The following is a 19,263-nucleotide window of genomic DNA, read 5'->3' as shown; positions in this document are numbered from 1 at the left end:
TCACTTGAGCAATTAATGAGAGTAGTTTGGGTCTCATTGACTAGCTCTTACCTCCGTAGAAGAACTAAGATGGGGTAGCGCAAACGCGAAACCTTCCAAGGCGCGTTTCGCTCAAGTGTTCCTGACAAATCAGCGGTGTTTGAGTTGTTTGCTCATATGTACCCTCCTTCCATACCTCTCCATCTCCATGCCAGAATATTTCATCTCCGACATTTACTATCTGAATATCTCGTGGACAATTTACTTCTAGCTCCTCATATAAAGCTGTCTTCATATTTTCTCACCAACAGTTCTTGTCAGAGCTATACTCAACCTACGAGTTCTCCCTCGTCCAGTGTATAAGGCGCCTCTAGTTAGGACTTCTTTCATAGAACCTTGCAGAGCGGGCGTTGTTGGAATGAGCGCTATGCTTATATTTGTATCACTGATAAACTGTCACCATTAATGCTTGCTCACACGCCCCAGAATGGCCACTACTCAGACATTACCTGCATTTGATCATACCTCGAGCTTGGATTCGGGAAATTCGTCACGCAGAAATCCGCGACAGAATGCAGCTACTGGTGCCTCTGCTGCGGGAGTGCGTGCTCTTAGTGCACAATTGGTTGCATTCTACTTTAGAGCACCTATCAAGGCATTTTTTCGCACCCGAGTTGAGTACGATTCTATAATGTCTCTTAAATATTCTTCCCCCACTCACTGACAGTCCTCCTTTTATTCAGTTATCTGGTATGTGATTGTAATGATTCTTCGCCAGCTCGGTTGCACTGATCTCTGAAGTCCATTTCAACTGATCTATATGGCTCTTCCTGTTCTTTCGCTAGGCCTTTGCTAGAGCTGTCAACCCTCATTCCGCGAAAACGGGGTGGTCTTTGCACACAACTACTCCGGGATTACTTGTCCATGCCGTTCGCACATACGGTTGGCGCTTCATTCCTAATCAAGTTATGCCGCCTCTCCTAGCGAATGCTGGGTTGGTTCACTTAACCTCAAATCAGTTGCATGGGTTGTCTAACTGCTATAGATAGAATTGGTGCCGTCCTTTACACGTCATATCTACAAGTCCTTGGCGCTTTGTACGAACCGGCGTCTCAAGGCATAAAACGCGTGTACCCACCTGCTCCCCCTTCAAATACATTTGCAGCTGGACTTATAGCGGGTACAATCCAGTCAATAGTAGCCGCTCCTCTGGATGCGCTTCAAGTCCGCCTCCGAGCGAGTGACTTGCTCGAGGGCCCCTACAAGAGCATGTGGCATTATGGCCGCCATAAACTCAATCAAATCGGCGTCCGTGGTGTCTTCGCAGGCTGGGGCCTATCTTTCGCGCGCGACGCTTTTGGTTATGCAGTATTTTTCTCGTTTTTTGAGTTCGTGAAGTCGCAGGCCTACTATTCATTTCTGACCTGGTACTACGGCTCACGTCGGACTCATTACGTGGGACAGTTACAGCAGGTCCAATTGAGTGAACGCGGTGTACCGCTCATAAGACCACATTATGCTCTGGAGCCTTGTTTTCTGATGGCTGCAGGTGTAGCAGCTTCAGTCGCTCAACAGAGTATACAGCACCCGCTAAGTGCTATTCAAAGTCTCCATGTTGCTCGCTTGGAATATATTGACCATCAGGCGAGTCTTCACCCTTCAAAACGGGAAATGCTACGCCTGTACTACTCTGCATACCAAGAAACCCTGAAAAGATGCAGAAGAAAGGCATCTAGGGCAGGTGGCTGGCGTCGGTGGTTGTTTCGTGGGTTTGCAAGGGACGCTATTCGTCAGGTACCTAGCACTAGTGCAGGCTTGGTGATATTCGAGGTGGTGCGTCGTAAGTATGCTAATATGGCAGACGCTGTATATATTCAGAAAGATGGCTATGACATTCTCTTGACGTGATAACATACTGGTTCAGTCATTGTGCCTTCCCCCCCACCGCCCCCCCTCCCGGCTAACTACTACGAGTAATTTGTGAGGTATAACGGCAGAGTTCATAGCCGATAGAAACTATTCTTGATGGAGTTCATTGTTACTCGTGGTCCATGAAAGCTAGCTACACATAGTAACGAAGGGTAGCAGGGGGCCACCCATACTATTGACTACCGCGTAGTAGTATCAACATGAGTGATAACCAACGATGCCCTCGGACAAGCTCTACGCAGTAGAATTAGTACATTGTAGCATTACGTCTGCTAAACATACAACTGATACATACAAAAGGTCTGTCTGCTTGGGTGTTCCATGTGATAACCACTAATGCCCAACGGCTTTACTTCACTCCTTTCAAAGTGGTTTTGTGTATCAAAAGTCATCAAGCAGTATCCCATTCTCTAGTCAAACTAGGGCACTACAGCATGCGCGCCAGGTAAACCAAGTCGCCTCTTGATCATTATGACTCAAGCCTACAATTATAGGTATACAGCACCGTGTAATACGAGTCAACGAACTTGTAGGATCAATAATATGGTATAGCTTTTCAGGTCTAGACGGGCTATTTTCACACGACCTAGATAGACTATAGGGAAATCCACCCAGACATAGGCCTTGCATATCAGTATACCGCAGTTCAGAACATGTCATATATGATGAAAGTATTAAAGCTATCCAGGTAGGTGAGTGTTGTAAACTACCGCACCTCATCTAAATCATATTCAGGATGTCAGAAAGCACGTAGTAGATACCTTTAGGCGCAAATGGAAGGGTTCCTTCATCGATCGCACCGCCACAGACGGAAGCGCCGATGAGCAATGTCGGTAACATGGTACACTAAAATAGTGTACTGAGTACGTACTGAGTACTGACTGCTGTGTACGGAGTAGTTTGTCATACCCACTTAGTGCCAGTGTTTGCGGGGTCTCCGAGAACCCCATCAAGGTACTACGTAACAAATAGATAGATAGTCACATTGATGCTCTGACAGCTGCCTCCACTAAGTATGGCTAGCCCCCTGGGAAACCTAACAACCTTAAGACGGATTTATGTACACGAACCAAAGATCACCTTTTACTGACTTTCAAACCATATGTTGTTCAGCCTGAGGTCATCCTGCCTTCCCTTTCTCCTCTCGAGGTTTTCCACCTGATCACAATTTGGCTGCTGAAACCCCAGACACCGCCATCCTGCGCTGTTGATCTGCCAAGTACTGCCTGTCTCGTGAGCAAAACCCCCCAAGGACTGTCATCACCGCTTTCTACGCCCTTTCGGCATTCTTGGGAATAGTTGGTTCACCTCACCTGCTTGTCTCCGCTTTGGCGCGTGGTCTTCCATCCCATTGCAGCGATTACTCTGCACTGCTGTCCTTCTGATCCATCCCTTGGAAGACATTAGCAGTTGTCTTTACATGCCGCTTTTGATGAAAACTCACATTTCGGATTTGTGCGGACCGTTACGAAAATTACCAGCTCTCCTTGATTTTTACTCGCAGCGGCTCTATATTCTGGTCGCGTGAAGGAGTGGTGACAGAAAGCAAAAAGCTAATACTCAACCAAGAAAGGGGGGCTGTCAATCCCAGCCCATCACAACCGCCAACATTCCTCTCACAACATCCCCGGCCCATACTCCTTCTGGCATACCCTTGCAAAGTCTTCCTTCTCGTTCAAGGCCCTCTGTCCCTCAACCTGCTAAAGTAGTTGAATCTGCTAGTGGGGGGAGCAGTCGACGCTCTTCCTCTATATCGACTCACTCCACTGGGTTTGAGCATTCTACCTGGACTAACAGTGGAGATCTGACGGAACAGCTTGCTAATGCCGAAGATCCTCTTCGGATCCCTCTCAGAAGCCCTGAAGACCGTGAAAGCTTTGATCGGGTGGAATCCAGTGTGCGGACCGAGAAACAGAATCGTGTCCATTATCCCAGCCAGCTTGTTATCAGTGAAGACGATATTGAGAAGATCGAGATACCTTGCCCTCCACCCCGGAAGATCTCACGAGCAGAGCGCCTCCTAGCTGCCATAATGTCACCTAATAGTCGACAAGACGCACAGTTACATGGCTTGGTTGGGAAGCCATTACTGTAAGAGGCTTCGTTATCCACAGATGTTACCTACTAGCTCTGCTGACCAGCTGTGTAGGTACTTTACGAGTGTATTCGTGTCCTTGGGCGTTTTTCTTTTTGGTTATGACCAAGGTGTTATGTCTGGGATTATAACGTCCGTCTTCCTTTCTTTGATAGAATCAAGGGCTTTGCTAACGAACGATCAGAGGCTGGTATTTCAAGGATTACTTCAATCAACCCTCGCGAGCTGCAATAGGTACGGTGGTCGCAATCCTCGAAGTAGGGGCTTTCATATCGTCTCTACTTGTCGGTCGCATCGGCGACTTAATAGGACGTCGCAAAACGATCCTATATGGCTCCATAGTTTTTTTTATTGGCGGTGCATTGCAGGCCTTCGCTACCGGGTTGCCTATGATGATGGCGGGCCGTATCGTTGCAGGTTTGGGCGTTGGGGCCTTATCGACAATTGTACCAGTCTACCAGTCTGAAATATCGGTATTCACAACCACCCCCTCTGCATATTGCTTTGCATGCCTTGCTGACATCCTCCAAGCCTCCCCACAACCGAGGGAAACTGGCATGTATCGAGTTTACAGGGAACATCTCCGGATACGCAGCCAGCGTCTGGGTGGATTATTTCTGTAGCTATATAGAAAGTAATTACTCGTGGCGCCTGCCATTGTTGTTCCAGTGCGTCATGGGTGCTCTTCTTGGTGTGGGTAGCCTCATTATTTGCGAGTCGCCACGGTGAGTCCATGCGTGACATGCAGGAGAAGATATAACTGTACACCATGCTTATGCAAGACCAGGTGGCTGTTGGACAATGACTACGATGAAGAGGGTATGGTTGTCATTGCAAATCTCTATGGAAGTGGAGACTTGCACAGTGACAAAGCCAGACAAGAGTATAGAGAGATCAAGATGAACGTTCTTCTGCAAAGGCAAGAAGGTGAAAGATCTTACACTGATATGTTTAGGCGTTACTACAAAAGAGTCTTGATAGCGATGTCGGCACAGGCCTTGGCCCAGCTTAACGGTATCAACGTCATCTCTTATTACGCTCCGCTTGTATTCGAATCAGCGGGTTGGGCTGGTCGTGATGCTATCTTGATGACCGGGATCAACGCAATTTCATATCTGGCGTCTACCGTACCTCCATGGTATCTGGTGGATCGCTGGGGAAGGCGCCCCATCTTACTTTCTGGTGCGGTGGCAATGATTATTTCTCTCTCGCTGATTTCATATTTCATATATATCGACGTCGTGGCGACACCGACTCTCACTGTCGTCTTTGTTATGATCTACAATGCTGCTTTTGGTGCGTCATGGGGACCCATACCATGGCTCTACCCCCCGGAAATTCTGCCCCTGAGCATTCGTGCGAAGGGCGCAAGTCTCAGTACAGCCACTAATTGGGCTTTCAACTGGCTCGTTGGAGAGGTCACGCCTGTTCTACAGGCTGCTATCAAGTGGCGCTTGTACCTAGTGCATGCGTTTTTCTGTGCCTGCAGCTTTGTCCTAGGTAAGTGTCATGTCAACTTTCCTGTGATCAACCCATGCGTCTAATATGCATCCAAAAGTTTTCTTCTTATATCCAGAAACGAGCGGTGTCCGCCTGGAAGATATGAATTTGCTGTTTGGGGATGCGACTACAGCCATGCCAACACCAGCAACTCAGGGAGAACGTGGCTCCCTTATGAGTGCAGGCTCCCCTGTACCTTCACTTGACATCAGACGCCAGTACGGCCGTCTGGGGGCGGACAGCGCCATTCCTGGCCTGGACATTGACCCACCGAATGTAAGTTCTAGTACCGGTAGCAAGACTGGCAGGCCAGGCTTCCGGGAAGACAGTAGTAGTCGACTAGAGGGTTTCGGAGGCTGGATTTCGAATATGATCACCCGACACAAAGGATCGGAACCACCAGGACAGGGTGGCCAGTATAGACGTCTCGGACAGGAGGAGAATGAGTAGGGCTGCAGCGTATGGTCCATTCTCATGTAACAGATTTAAACATCCTGTTGCTGCACCTACCTCCCCCACCCTTGTTTTCTCCTTTTATTATTTCTTGTGTACACCGACTTCACTGTATCCTTTCTTTTCTCATGGACTGGCACTAGGATATCTTCAATCCTGGTCTTGCAGATGCTGGTCTCGTCGAGGCCCTATTTCGATTTGCTGCGCCATTTTCTCTTTTCAAAGTTAACTATGTATACGTGTACATATACTTCAAGACGTATACCATGCCCCCGGAATATCGTCCAATAACATGATGGGCTTGCAATTTGGTATAGAGCGTGAGGCACATACTACTACACAATATCTAATTATGTGACTTTGGCAATGGGAATCCGCGTTCGACATTAATTTCGAAGGGACATGTCTCTCTTAGAGCCTTTCCAAGCTCAATGATAGTTTCTCTATCCGATTTGCATAAAATGCCACCGCAGTCCATCGATGTGGAAGCAATGGGATTTAGGAAGGATAATAAACCATTAGAGGGAAATAGTCGCGTGGTCCCTTTGTATGAAATACTAACAAGATCACAACGCAAAATTACTATACTTTCACATGTCTCATAGCGGCCTAGATCTAATGTGAAGTACAACACTCCGCCTTTTATGGTGGTACTATACAGATATGTTGTCCGAAATAGTCCAGATCTACTACCCTTGTGCGTATACACAACCTGGGCAAAGTTACATATTGTCAGTATATATACCAACCCAATCACGAATCCCTACACGTGGTTGTATGGTCAGATTGTCCATACCTACACCCCAACCGGCTTCACCATGTCCTGAAGCTAATTAAGCAGGCAGATCATATTGCCACCCTCCCCCAAATAAAGATTGGGAATCCATGAAGTTGAGGACGAGGATATCTAATAGCCGGTGAAGAAAATTACACGCTTAGCCAAAACTGCCCATCATTTGTGCGTGGCGTAATTGCATCAAAGTCGATAGAGTAGTATATCACAAATGGGCTTTCATTTCCCCGAACTTTCGCAAAACACATGCCTGATACCTTTCATAATCGACCGTTAGGCTTCTGTTCTAGTTGACACTACTGCTGACATTCAATAAAGTATGAGATGTTGCGTTCGGAGATTGACTATCAAGGGACAGCCGCGGAAACCGGAATCACTAGACTACCCCCATTTCGGATTTGCCTCGCACTTCTCTGATACATTCGAAACAAGTCTTGACAGCGAGCCACAACGATGATGAATCACTACAGTAGACAAGCTTGGCTGAGTGTAAGGACATGGAGAGCCAGTTGAACAGTAAAGGGATTAGGAATATGTCCAAGGGTGGAAAGGGAAAGGCTAGCCTTCCTTCCAAGACGGTCAGGACATCTTTCACAACTATATGATGCCAAGCGGTAGTGACATGCCTGCCCCCATTGGACACGCTATACCCCTCTCAGTAATTCGCCGTCACCGTCGTCGAACACGACGGAGGATGCACTCGAGGTTTCAGAAGTGGCCCAGGCGGAACCGGAGCTTTCAGACCACGCGCCCGAGCTTTCCGTGTTATCTCCAGGCCAACTCGCCATTTGCGCTTCCACTCCGTCTTACATTCTGAGTAGGGAACTCTTCGAGAGGCTGACTTTCTTTCCCACACTCAACCTCTGACCCCTTTTCTTTGGCTTCCGATCTTTCTATTCTTCCATTCCATCACCTCCAAATTTCTTTCTCTTTTTCTTCTTCTTTCCCCCGCTTTATCAATTCAACAGACCTTCGTTTCTTTACCCTTCTGACCCTGGCAAAGCGGTGTCTTCTCAATCTATCCAGATTTCCCCTCCATACCTTTGCTTTGTGTTTTGAAGGTTCTTTCTCATTGACGCCCCTCCAATCTCTCCTTCCTCTTTCTAGCCCCTCAGCACAAGCTCGAGTACTGCACGCCAGACCAAGGATCTGATTTTTGTTTCTTATCAAGACATGTTTGCAACTCACATCTGAAGTCAATCCCAGCGAGCTGCTCTACATTCAACCAGCTTCCTGCGGCAGTCTGATACTGTATACCTGCTTTCTCTTTCGCCCGCCCTTTTCACTGCATTTACTATCCGCCTGATATACCTCAACTATGGCGGGGGTCAATTTGGCGACAAGCTCTGGGGTTGATCTCTCCTCCGAAGTGCGGCGCAGAACTGCCCCTCTTACGCAGGAGCTCAGCCGTGCTCCTGATCATGATGCATATAATGCCAAGAAATTGAAGCAAGAGGTATGATACTTGCCCTGGACCAAAGTTATACAAAGGTTTAGTGCACTTGTTAGCCGATGATATTGACGCCTTTTTCTAGCCTGCCTCATTTCGTTCTGCGGTGGCCAGCTGGGAGCCTATATTTGCACCTCTCTTTCTGACCGCTTTGGCGATTTTCACCCGCATGTATCATATTGGCCGTTCGGATATCGTGACATGGGATGAGGCACAGTAAGAACGTGAATTATTTGTGGCAGTACAAAGGGCTAACGTATTGACTTCTAATCGTATGCAGCTTTGGAAAATTTGGTTCACACTATCTGAAGCGCGAATTTTATTTTGATGTACACCCACCACTGGGGAAGATGCTAGTTGGCTTGTCGGGATTCCTTGCTGGTTATAATGGCTCGTTCGAATTCAAATCCGGTGAGAAGTATCCCGAAGACGTCAACTATACGTTCATGCGTATCTTCAATGCGGCTTTCGGCGCGGTGTGTGTCCCTCTTGCTTACTATACCGCACGGGAGCTGGGTTTCCGCAAAGCTACTGTCTGGCTTGTCAGTTTGATGGTGCTATTCGAAAACTCGTATGCCACCATCTCGAGGTTTATTCTCCTTGATTCCATGCTACTATGCTTTACGTTTACAACCACATTATGTTGGGCCAAATTCCATCGACTGCAGAATGCTAGCTTTTCGGCTGAATGGTTCGCGTGGCTTTTCCTCACCGGCGTGAGCATTGGCTGTGTCTGCAGTGTCAAATGGGTCGGCTTCTTTTGCACTGCTATTGTGGGCCTTTATACAGTTGAAGACCTATGGAACAAATTTGGTGACCTCAAAATGCCCGAGGTAAGCGGTCTACATGAATGGAAACATCTACTAGCTCGTTGATTAATGCTCGGCAGGTTGTGGTAGCGAAACATCTAGTTGCTCGCATAGTGGGCCTTATAATCGTGCCGTGCATTGTCTACATTTTATCTTTCTATGTTCATTTCTGGATTCTCGAGAATAGTGGCCCAGGAGATGCCCAGATGAGCTCACTCTTTCAGGCGAACCTGAAGGGCACCGAGGTCGGGAAGGATAGTCCTCTTGAGATAGCACTCGGATCAAGGGTGACACTGAAGAACATGGGTTATGGTGGCGGACTTCTTCATTCGCATATCCAAACGTATCCTGAGGGGTCAACACAGCAGCAGGTGACGTGCTATCACCATAAGGATGCCAACAACGACTGGTTTATCTATCCCAATAGGTACGAGCCGGATTATGACCCCGAGGGCTCCTTGAGATTCATTGGTGACGGAGACATCATCCGTCTAATCCATGGGCAGACGGGTCGCAATTTACATTCGCATGCCATATCTGCACCCGTTACTAAGAGCCAATATGAAGTCTCGTGTTATGGCAACATTACCATCGGCGATGACAAAGATCATTGGGCGGTTGAAGTCGTTGATGATGTTGCATCCAGGGACAGGAGCAAGATTCGGACGCTCACTACTGCATTCCGCCTAAGACATCCTGTCCTAGGCTGTTACTTGCGTGCGGGAAATGTAAACTTGCCCCAGTGGGGCTTCAAACAGATCGAGACCACATGCGTGAAGGAGAACAAGCCCAGTGATGTCTACACTCATTGGAATGTCGAGTCACATTACAATGAAAGGCGTAAGTTTACCCTTATTCCTGACCTGTGCCTTCCGTATTGTGGCGATTGAGTACTGATTTCGGTACCTAGTTCCACCTGGAGACCCCGGATCCTACAAGTCTCCATTCTGGAAGGATTTCATTCATCTGAATGTCGCTATGATGACGTCCAATAATGCTCTTGTCCCCGATCCTGACAAGCAGGATGACCTCGCATCTAAGTTCTGGCAATGGCCCATACTCAATGTGGGCCTTCGTATGTGCTCCTGGGATGACAACACTATCAAGTACTACCTTCTGGGAAACCCTTTCGTGTATTGGGCGAGTACCTTAAGTCTTGGAATATTTGCGCTTCTGGTTCTTTGGTATCTCGTGCGTTGGCAGCGAGGTTATACTGAACTTACCCAGGCGGATATTGACCACATCCACTATTCCGGTCTTTACCCAGTCATTGGGTGGGTGTTGCATTATCTACCTTTCGCGGTCATGGCACGAGTGACTTACGTTCACCATTACTACCCTGCACTCTACTATGCCATACTCACATTCGGATTTTGTGTTGACTGGTTCACACAACGGCTGAGCAATAAGCTACGTTGGGCGATCTATACCCTGCTTTACTGCACGATTATCAGCCTATTTGCATACTTCCGAGCTATTGTGTTTGGTATTGAAGGGCCCAGCCAGCAATGGTCTCATCTAAACTGGTTCAATGGCTGGCGCATTGCCAATTGAAGCTGTTCCACTTCATCATCACCACCATAATTCTCACCCTTACCATCGACCGCTTACGCATGACGCTTCTCGTCATCGCTGTACCTCACATGCAATACCATACTTGTGTCTGCTACTGTTGGCTTGTGGGCTGCCTACGATATGGTCAGCTGTAAGATACTAAAATTGTTCGTGTTTCAGGATTTGGTATATTGCCCCATCCCCTCTGTTTTGTAGCATTTGAAGTAGATTGCTTCGCTATTTGATACCGACTGCCTTCATCTCCATAGGGTCGAGATGTATATAAACTAAGGTCACCTAGAGATTACTGGGCGAAATTCGAGGCTATTACACATATCCAGAAAAGGACACTGCTGAAAAGGCGACTATAAAGGGCTGTTACACGTTCGCACATGATATACTTCCGTTCCACCATTGAACAACAAGCTCGATATAAAGGTATGAGATCCTGTAGCCATCAACAACAGCCTCCGGCCAGGCCACTTCCACCCTTGCGCATAGCATCATCCAAACCTAAAGTGACAGTATTTGGGACACCTGGGTTTGATCCGCCGGTGGCACCATAGCCCTTGACACCACTTCGACGGTCGTAGAGGTCATACTTGCCAGCTTCGATGTTGCGATATATCAATTCAGCCACCTCAAGAAACGCACGCTCCACATTCTCTCCGGATTTTGCGCTTGTCTCAACATACCGCGTGACGTTATTCATACGGCACCACTCCTCCGCTTCTTGCCTACTGACTGTCTGATGCGATCTCGAGTCATCACCTGCAAGATCACTCTTGTTGCCGACCAGAACAATTACAATGCCATCTTCCGCAATCTGCCGCAGGTCATGGAGCCACTGTGTGCACGATACAAATGTAGAAGGTCTAGTCATATCAAAGACCAAGAGGGCACCCGAAGCACCACGGAAATAAGAGCGGGTAATAGATTTGTATGTTTCTTGGCCAGCGGTGTCCCATAGCGACAACTTCATTCTTTTCTGGAGCTCTTGCACCCTACGTGGAGGACTGGGCAGTCCAGAGGCCACTGATTCGCTGGCTGCAGTCGTAGCGGGCGATGAGGGCGAAGGTGTAATTGAAGGGGCACGATTGCGAGTAGAACCGTCGAACTCCCCTCCTAAAGCCTTTGAAGCCGGCGGGCCTACCGGAACAATCCGCGAACCGAACTCGACACCGATGGTAACATCATGGGACGACGAAAAGCGCCCTTCGCAAAGTCGGATCGTCAACTAAAAAGTCGCGGCCCCGTGTCAGCGATATGATGATCTGTCAAGCGTAAGTGTACCCACACTGGACTTCCCAGTCCCCGAGTCGCCGATGCAGACAAGTTTAGCAATATAATCCCATGGCTGTGACATGGATACAGCAGAAGAAGTTCGCTTTTGCCGGCACTTGAGACGTTAAGTTGAGATTCCTTTAATCGATCGATATCCGTGGACTTTAGAGGTCTGTAGGAGTCATGCTCCTGAAAAATCAACTGCTGGAAGACGGTGCCTAAAAAAAAAGCGGATACTCGCCTTGAAATAAAAAGGATGTCCCAACCTGCGCTCGATCGGCCTATGGTGAAAGAATCGTATGATAATGATGCTGGGTACTCCGTAAGCTTCTTGGTGCTCAGCACGGGGAGGGATTCTCTTTTTACGTTCAGCCTTACTAAACTCAGTTGGGCATAACGCTGGATTCCAACCTACTAAGTACTAAGAAATACGGGATAAGATAGGGCGGAATTGATAGCCAGTCTGGAGCAGCCAGTAGATAACTTTTACTCGGTAAGCCAACCAAGCTATGGTGGAGCTACCGAGAAATGCTGGGTACAAAGCGAGTAGCTGTTATGTAATGATGGCCGTTCTGACTAGTTAGTTCGTTATCCACTGGCTAAAGGTAGCTACCATAATTTAGTCCCATCTAGTTCTCCAAAGTATCTATAAGCCATCTAATCTGACGACCCGTATGTTCAGGGCCACACACATATTGACTGCAAGGAAGATCCCACGCCAACCCCCTTGTTTTCCGGTATGGTCTGAAGTTGCTCCAATTTCCTGCTCCGCACACCGAGAACATTTATTTGTCCTGGGCGCATTCTGCAGTCCAACCAAGTTAAGCCAACCAGACGAAAGGCATGGATGCTGAGTCATCTATCACCATGACCTTACCTGATGACGCTTGCAACCTCACCTACTGATCGCAAGGAAAAACTACTACCTTGTGGTGCTCATACGCTTTCTGCCTGTCTGAACCTTTTCTGCAGACTATACCCTAATACTTCGTCAACTTTCTCTTTGATGGACAACCCTATCCCATCTGGCTTCTTTGCTATGTAGTCCTTCTGAATCCCACTGAATTTCAACTGCATCGGGCTTATACCGCTCACACCGCTTCGTCTACCATAATCCGGACAATCAGTGATTCGAGTATAAGAAGGCTTAGCGGCTCGTTGGTTCAGGGCCAAGGCGTCAAAGAGAAGAGAACGAAGATAGAGAACCAGGTCCGATATGTTCTCCGAATGTATGGCTATCTCTCTGCTGTCCGTCTCTTGTACACTGAAAATGCTCCTCATCGCTCACACTCTGCCCAGATGCCTCCCGTTTCCTCGCACAGTCCCAGTCACGGGTTGTGAACCATCCAGAAGACCCCCGGAGAGGGGGACATGAACGTTTCTTGCAACAGCCTCGGAATTCTCTTTTGCCCTCCTCGCGCTCATTCTTCCACAGGAATGCGGCCGACCCATACCAACCTGCCGGTTCTCAATTATCAAGCTTCCCTTTTGGCTCAAGAGTTGTATCTCAGCCTGCGCCCCTCTTCTACAGCGCCACTGACGAGTTCCGAGAGGACGATGATGAGGTTGAGCATGAGCGAGAGATTGCCGACTTCTATGCCTTACAAAAATCGCGGCGTCAGTTTGGGAGCAGCTACCTTAGGGAATCTTCAGAGATTGGCGACGATAACGACTTTACCAATTCGGAGGAACAAAAGCCTTCCTATGCTAGGGGAAAGGGCATTTGGAGCTCCTGGCGCGACGCCGAAACTAGTGACAGAGCACAAAATTCATGTGCTGAACACGAAGGAGAGACACATGGAACGGGAAATCCAGATCAAGCAGAGCGAAGCAGGAGCAGGCTTAGGGGAAAACTAGTCGATATCCACCTGGAAGATACACTGGAATCAGATGTCGGCCGCGACCGGGCTGAGTCTCCCGGATTCGGTGATGATAACCCGCCCTCCGTTCAACGGTTTCGAGAGCAGCCACAGTCACGAACGGGCAATCTCGGGGTAGACTCATTTCTTCTGCCTATAGAATCAGATAACGCAGTAGTGCCAGAAACATCTCAACCGCCAGGCACGTCACGGTCTTATCGAATGTCGACCCCGCCGGTAGGCGCTAGCTCTCCCACTCATGACGCCTTTTGGGGTCAGTTATTTCTGATATCCGTGGCTTCTCTGTTCGCTACGTCATTCCTGGTATACCTCCACACTTCACCTCCTTCTAGTGACAAGTCGAAATGGGGTGACACGGTCTATTTGACCATACACAGTTCATTTTACCTGCTAGGTACCTATACCGTCGCGTCAATATCTATATCTTTGCTCTGGCTGGCACTGTTACGTTCTTATGTACGTCCGTTGGTCTATGCGGTCCTCATCGCCGTTCCCATCATCCTGTATTCCTTCTTTCTCTACCCCTTCATCTCGAGCTTTGGGGGTACCTGGCACGGATCAAGTGTTCAGGACAAAGCCATGAGATTCGGGTCTGTTGTTCCGTTTGTTTTGGCCAGTGCATGGATTTACAATGTCGTTCGAGGCCGCCGCGCTATAGGGAGGGCTGTCGACATACTCGAGTTTGCATGCCGCATCCTCGCCGTGAATCCAGAGCTTCTAGCTTTGGGGCTTGGTGCCCTCGTTCTCATTGTCTTGTGGACGTGGCTATGGATGCTCATGTTTACGCGAGTATTTCTGGAGGGTCATGTTTCTCGATCCAGCCTCTTTGTTCTCGATTCAAGCAGTTGGTGCCTAGGAGTCTACTATTTGCTCGTTTACGCATGGTCGCTGGGGGTCATTGCTGGTATTCGACGTACAGTCACAGCTGCCGCAGTGAGCCAGTGGTATTTTCATCGCTTTACGACGCCGGCGCCGACGTCCAGGCAAATAGTCCAAGCCGCAACTCTGCACTCCGTTACAACCCTATTTGGTACAATTTGCCTATCGAGCCTTCTGGCTCTAATGATCCGGGTCCCGCTTTTGTTGCTTCCCGGTCGCATCGCCTCCCTTTTGAGTTTCTGCGCCTATTCTTTTGCCCCAACTCCTATAACTGCCCTTACGGACCCCCTTACACTCACCTATGCTTCCATACATTCCCAGCCGCTTACAGTATCCGCTCGTGGCCTGGTGCAGATGACAAACCTGACACCCTCCATAGCAACGTCCTCTCTACACCCGCGGTCGTTCTCTTGGTCTCGTGGGCCTTCCGCAACTCTTCTTCCTTATCGACTTTCCAAGCTCATCCTGCATGCTGCCCGTCTCATGATGTCTCTTGCGCTTGGGTTTGGTGGCTGGGTGAGCACTGCTCGGAGCCTAAGTGTGATGGGTACCAACGGTTCAATTCGAGGAAGCATGTATGCCTACATGGTTGGGTTCATTGCTGGGACGATTGGTTGGAGTGTGTTGGGAGCAATCGAAGGTGTAATCGCAGATATTGTTGATGCATCAATCATATGTTGGAGTAGCGAAGTTGGAGCCTACGGCCGGGAAGCAAGGTACTGCCGGGAAGCTGGCTGGCTCTTCGGCCAAGAGCCTGGCTCTGTTTCCAGAAATCCGCGCTTTGAGGATCCATGAGCGATCACTTCTTAGCCGGTATACCTATGCGACCATGAAGCCAAGGTTTAAATCCTCATTGAGAGATCATTTACCCCTTAGTAGTCGCCGTCCTGTCGATGCCGAGCTCGATAGGAATTTCAATTATTTGAAATCTGATGTGATATTGCGCATTGGTGATTTCTTGAGTTTTCGGCTTAGCGATTGTGCTCGTTCTTTATCACTATGTTTATGGGAATCGTCTGCTGCTAAATGAACGGCTTATGCCAGGTATCGTATCTAGATCATTATCAGACCTTATATTTTATGCGACTTGTTCCCGTTCATTGGCATCAAGTACCTTAGAGCGAATGCAATTCGCCTGGTCGTACTCTTTCAGAAAATAGTACCAAGAATATGACCACCACTACTCCTACTCCGTAGCGTAGTAGCGTATCAGGATCGCTTTCCAGATGTGAACACTAAGTGGACACGCATAATACCCTACATGTTCAAGTGCCCGGATTTCATCAGATGATATAGCGTGCATTCGATTCAATTGTACACCCCCCAACGTATCTCCCAGACCTACGTTCGAGATAATTAAAAGAAGAATGTTTCGCCTCCGCTTAAGATTAAGCACATACAACCCGTGGTATCATGTAATAATAACAGCAGGCAAAAATATATTCCCTGTACACGCCTGCTGCCACAAACGCCCAACTGAAAGCCATTGCAAGGACCGCAGATCGTGACACGAACGACATAGCAGAACGCCTGGATTAGTTCGCCACATTTACAGCTTAAGTCGGCTGTTCCATCCCACACCTTCCTTGACGCACCACTCACTCAGAAATGCGTGACTGAACCGAACTACCTCTAGGGGGGCGTTGGTCCGTCCAACTGGCAAGAAAAACTCACCAGAATAGTCGCCAGCTTTCAATCGTTGCCTTCCCAACTCCGAGAAATTTTTAGATCGTTTAGACCAGGTACTCGGGAACTCGCGCGAAAGTACATCTTCGCAAAGACCACGTGAGCCCTCAAGCCATAATCTTTGGGATTCCCTATAGCATTCGTACGGTCGATTCTTCAGCTCCACAAGCTCTTTCCGGCTCTTTTTATGGTCTTCTGACGCAGCAGTATTTTCATCACTTCCCGGAGTGGGCACCGGCGTGTTCTCTCCAGGCAGAGGTGTGGCAGCAAGTCGCTCAAGATCAAGTGCGTGAATGGCACCATAAGAGACAGCACCAAGTATGAGGCAGAGACTATATAGGCGCGGGTAGGGCGTGCTATTCTTTTTTACCACACGCCAATATGCGAGAATAGATAGCCAGGAAGACGAATCTGCAGCTTGCCGGGATAGGGCTTTAGACTGGTCGTCAGCAACAAATGCCACGATGAAGCAAAGAATAGCCTCAATTGCCGTAGCAGCCGCGAGTTTTTCATCAACAGTGGTTACGTGATCTTTGGCTGTGTGTCGCTCCGCAGCATGCTTTAAATCACGTCCCAGATTTGAATACTTCTGATACTCATCCTTCCAAGCTCGACGGTCGCATTGACGTGATGCCGTATTACTCGATTGTGGAGATGCGACTTTTGTAGGAGTGGCGGAATTACCGGGGCGCTTGACGGCTGGGTGAGAAGACGGCTTTCCGTCATTGCCGCTGAATGGTTCAAGCCGGCTGGCAGAAGACTTGGGTTCTTTTACCGGCGTCGTTGAACTAGGCTTCGATCGGTCTGATTGATTTACTGCCAGATTTGAGGAGAAAGACACAGGTGTTTGAGGCTTTTCAGGAACCTTTGAATGCTCCCGGGAGACGGGAGTTGTGCCCATATGCTTCCCTTTCCCTTCCAAACGTTGTAGTTTGCTGTGATCGGGATGTTCCGATGCCGGGGCCTTCGCTGCCGCCTGCCTGGCTTTCTGAGACTGGGAGGGCTCCATATCTAGTGCATTCTTCACGGGTGACCCTGGCGGGGCCGATTTCTTCTTGCCAGAGAATTTCAGGAGAGCCTCAATTCGCCTCCTGTTCGATCTACCATATTTTAGTTTGACGACTAATTGTGTTTTAGCTGAAGCATCCTGCAGAGTCGGTGGCGAGCCGATTGGTCTTGACGGCATATTTCCCACATGGTTCTTTGAATTGCTTTTCGAGGCCAGGGAACTGTCTAAAGTTGAGACATCCGTGCTTGAGGGCCGTCGTTTGTCATATCCATGATAAGCTTGCTTGTTATGCAAGCCCGAAGAGGGTGCTGAATCCGGCTGTGACGCAGCGTGAACGGCGGATTTGGCCTTCTGGATCTTCGATCCCGATGACAAATCAATGTGCGAAGCGCCGTCGCTTTGTGATGAACCTAAGCCTAGGAGGCCTTCTCCAAGCCCAGCCAATTCTCTCTCAATATCAGGAGGAAGGGTGGGAGACAGAAGTCGAGGTAGTCTTGGACTGCTTGAAGTCGGGGGAAGAGTCGGTGACAGGAGAGCAGGTAAGCCGTTACCTTTCAACCGGTCGGTCTTTGCAGGACTCGGAGAAATCCTCGGCTTTTTTTGGGGGGGAGCGACCTTCTGTTGTGATTTCGAAGAATCCAAAGTGCCATCAACAAACGGGCGCTTGCGCTCGATGCCCCCCGGGTTAGACAGAACTCGCGAGTGAGCGGGAGGCTTTTCCACGGGCTTTTGCGAGTCACTGCTAGGAAGGCTAACCCTAGCAGCTCGCTGACTTGCATCAGGAGTGTTAAGGACCGAGGTGCTTTGGTTATTGACTTCAGGGCCGACAGGGGAAGCGGAGGCGCCACTTTTTCTTTTGTTCCTGTAGTCGTTCAAACTTATCTTCTTCTTCACCGAGTTGTTCGATGGTGTGCTTGCAGCACTTTGGGCTCCGGAACGCCGGTCGGACATGGCGTTTCCTGTCGCGTCGGACCAGTCACCCACAGCCACTAGCAAGGAATCTCCTTCGTGATGTGTAAGGAATGTCATATATTGTAGTTGTTGCTCCTCCGGCGTAAACGGCCCGTCATTACCCACAGCCCAGTTGTTGACAAAGCGACTCCCCAGGCGGAAAGGCACATCAGTGGGAACAGTGAGAAGGAAGGGGTAGAGCGGAAGAATTTCTTCCCTAAGCCGCTTCAATCGTTGGTCGATTGAAGATTGTCCGGAGCTATGTGTCTGTTCTTTATTGAACTTGGGGGCTTTTATTTCATCATCCGCGGAGCGAGAGGGCTGGTCCCCCGACATTGCAGTCCGTTGATCAAAAGCCTACGTGGCTGACGGCGAGCAAGCTCCTTTTCGACTGTGACCATAGGTTGATACCAAGTCTCTTCCTTCTCTTTTGGCCTCCCTGAATGGCGTTAGCTCCCAGTACCATGTGGCTTCGCGAATTGGAGTTCAATTGTCGCCACCAAAGAACATCTCACTTCCCAGGAACAGGTTCAGGGACCACCTAGTGACCGTGTGAATAGTCACCTTCCAAAACCTGACAGCCCGCCTTCTTATTGTTCCTAATCCCTCCGTTTATCCTATTCCTTGCGTTTGGATCTGGATACCGAGCGCACTGAGCTCCTCGTTGACTTTTGCCGACTGCCCCCAAAGACTGCGACCTGTGGTGTTAAGAGTGACCGAAATGAACGAGCGTTCAACAACACAAGCGCTTCGGATCTGAAAAGATTCAACCACAACGAGCCGGGCTGGAATCAGCTGGCGGGATACACTGCACGAAATTGGCTGGAATGAGGAACGCGATAAGGAACCAGCCCCGACCTGTCGTACAGATGTAGTGTCGACAAACAGCCAATGTATGCCGGAGCTAGAATGAGACGCTCGAGGCCATAAGGATAGAGGACGAGAGCCTCTGGCTCGCTAGCGTTGACGTGAGCGTGGCAGCAAGGAAGAAACGACAAGGAAGGCTAGCACC

The 19,263-nt window shown here is 49.0% G+C and overlaps 8 protein-coding genes across 8 annotated transcripts; 5 read left to right on the top strand and 3 right to left on the bottom strand.

Moving 5' to 3' along the window:
• The first annotated feature begins 177 nt into the window (after window positions 1-177).
• ASPBRDRAFT_42837 (uncharacterized protein) lies at window positions 178-1,088 on the top strand. Its single transcript, XM_067624878.1, has 2 exons — window positions 178-973; window positions 1,029-1,088. Exon 1 carries the CDS (start codon window positions 467-469, stop codon window positions 701-703), a length of 237 nt encoding a protein of 78 aa, XP_067480303.1. The 5' UTR covers window positions 178-466; the 3' UTR covers window positions 704-973; window positions 1,029-1,088.
• ASPBRDRAFT_564465 (putative mitochondrial carrier protein) lies at window positions 982-2,191 on the top strand. Its single transcript, XM_067627567.1, has one exon. It carries the CDS (start codon window positions 1,003-1,005, stop codon window positions 1,885-1,887), a length of 885 nt encoding a protein of 294 aa, XP_067480302.1. The 5' UTR covers window positions 982-1,002; the 3' UTR covers window positions 1,888-2,191.
• A 531-nt stretch (window positions 2,192-2,722) lies between these two features.
• On the bottom strand, window positions 2,723-3,835 carry ASPBRDRAFT_176875 (uncharacterized protein; the record flags this gene model as incomplete). Its single annotated transcript, XM_067619844.1, has 7 exons — window positions 2,723-2,865; window positions 2,893-2,952; window positions 3,075-3,138; window positions 3,217-3,300; window positions 3,387-3,424; window positions 3,511-3,599; window positions 3,694-3,835. The coding sequence occupies 7 exons, from the start codon at window positions 3,833-3,835 to the stop codon at window positions 2,812-2,814; spliced, it is 531 nt and encodes a 176-aa protein (XP_067480301.1). The 3' UTR covers window positions 2,723-2,811.
• Window positions 3,836-4,345: 510 nt separating this feature from the next.
• On the top strand, window positions 4,346-6,447 carry ASPBRDRAFT_42833 (putative MFS monosaccharide transporter; the record flags this gene model as incomplete). The annotated part of the gene is made up of 4 exons (XM_067624877.1): window positions 4,346-4,476; window positions 4,535-4,728; window positions 4,791-5,503; window positions 5,562-6,447. Coding segments are annotated over exons 1-4 (1,376 nt in total), but the record flags the coding sequence as incomplete, so codon positions are not given.
• Window positions 6,448-8,005: 1,558 nt separating this feature from the next.
• pmt2 (protein O-mannosyl transferase) lies at window positions 8,006-10,562 on the top strand (the record flags this gene model as incomplete). The annotated part of the gene is made up of 5 exons (XM_067628877.1): window positions 8,006-8,205; window positions 8,285-8,415; window positions 8,480-9,032; window positions 9,089-9,848; window positions 9,919-10,562. Exons 1-5 carry the CDS (start codon window positions 8,068-8,070, stop codon window positions 10,560-10,562), a joined length of 2,226 nt encoding a protein of 741 aa, XP_067480299.1. The 5' UTR covers window positions 8,006-8,067.
• A 228-nt stretch (window positions 10,563-10,790) lies between these two features.
• ASPBRDRAFT_564151 (uncharacterized protein) lies at window positions 10,791-12,296 on the bottom strand. Its single transcript, XM_067627560.1, has 4 exons — window positions 12,262-12,296; window positions 12,113-12,204; window positions 11,860-11,949; window positions 10,791-11,799 (listed from the first exon to the last, which is right to left on the bottom strand). The coding sequence occupies exons 3-4, from the start codon at window positions 11,926-11,928 to the stop codon at window positions 11,020-11,022; spliced, it is 849 nt and encodes a 282-aa protein (XP_067480298.1). The 5' UTR covers window positions 11,929-11,949; window positions 12,113-12,204; window positions 12,262-12,296; the 3' UTR covers window positions 10,791-11,019.
• A 766-nt stretch (window positions 12,297-13,062) lies between these two features.
• ASPBRDRAFT_673731 (uncharacterized protein) lies at window positions 13,063-15,560 on the top strand (the record flags this gene model as incomplete). The annotated part of the gene is made up of 2 exons (XM_067628876.1): window positions 13,063-13,075; window positions 13,146-15,560. 2 exons carry the CDS (start codon window positions 13,063-13,065, stop codon window positions 15,398-15,400), a joined length of 2,268 nt encoding a protein of 755 aa, XP_067480297.1. The 3' UTR covers window positions 15,401-15,560.
• Window positions 15,561-16,154: 594 nt separating this feature from the next.
• On the bottom strand, window positions 16,155-18,587 carry ASPBRDRAFT_195679 (uncharacterized protein; the record flags this gene model as incomplete). Its single annotated transcript, XM_067620892.1, has 1 exon — window positions 16,155-18,587. The coding sequence occupies one exon, from the start codon at window positions 18,585-18,587 to the stop codon at window positions 16,155-16,157; it is 2,433 nt and encodes an 810-aa protein (XP_067480296.1).
• Between the last annotated feature and the right edge of the window lie 676 nt (window positions 18,588-19,263).

The sequence above is a fragment of the Aspergillus brasiliensis genome, assembly GCF_001889945.1.
Source record: "Aspergillus brasiliensis CBS 101740 unplaced genomic scaffold ASPBRscaffold_5, whole genome shotgun sequence".
Classification (NCBI taxonomy): domain Eukaryota; kingdom Fungi; phylum Ascomycota; class Eurotiomycetes; order Eurotiales; family Aspergillaceae; genus Aspergillus; species Aspergillus brasiliensis.
The sequence above is the reverse complement of the archived record's forward strand: the minus strand, read 5'-3'. Positions and strand labels throughout refer to the sequence as shown.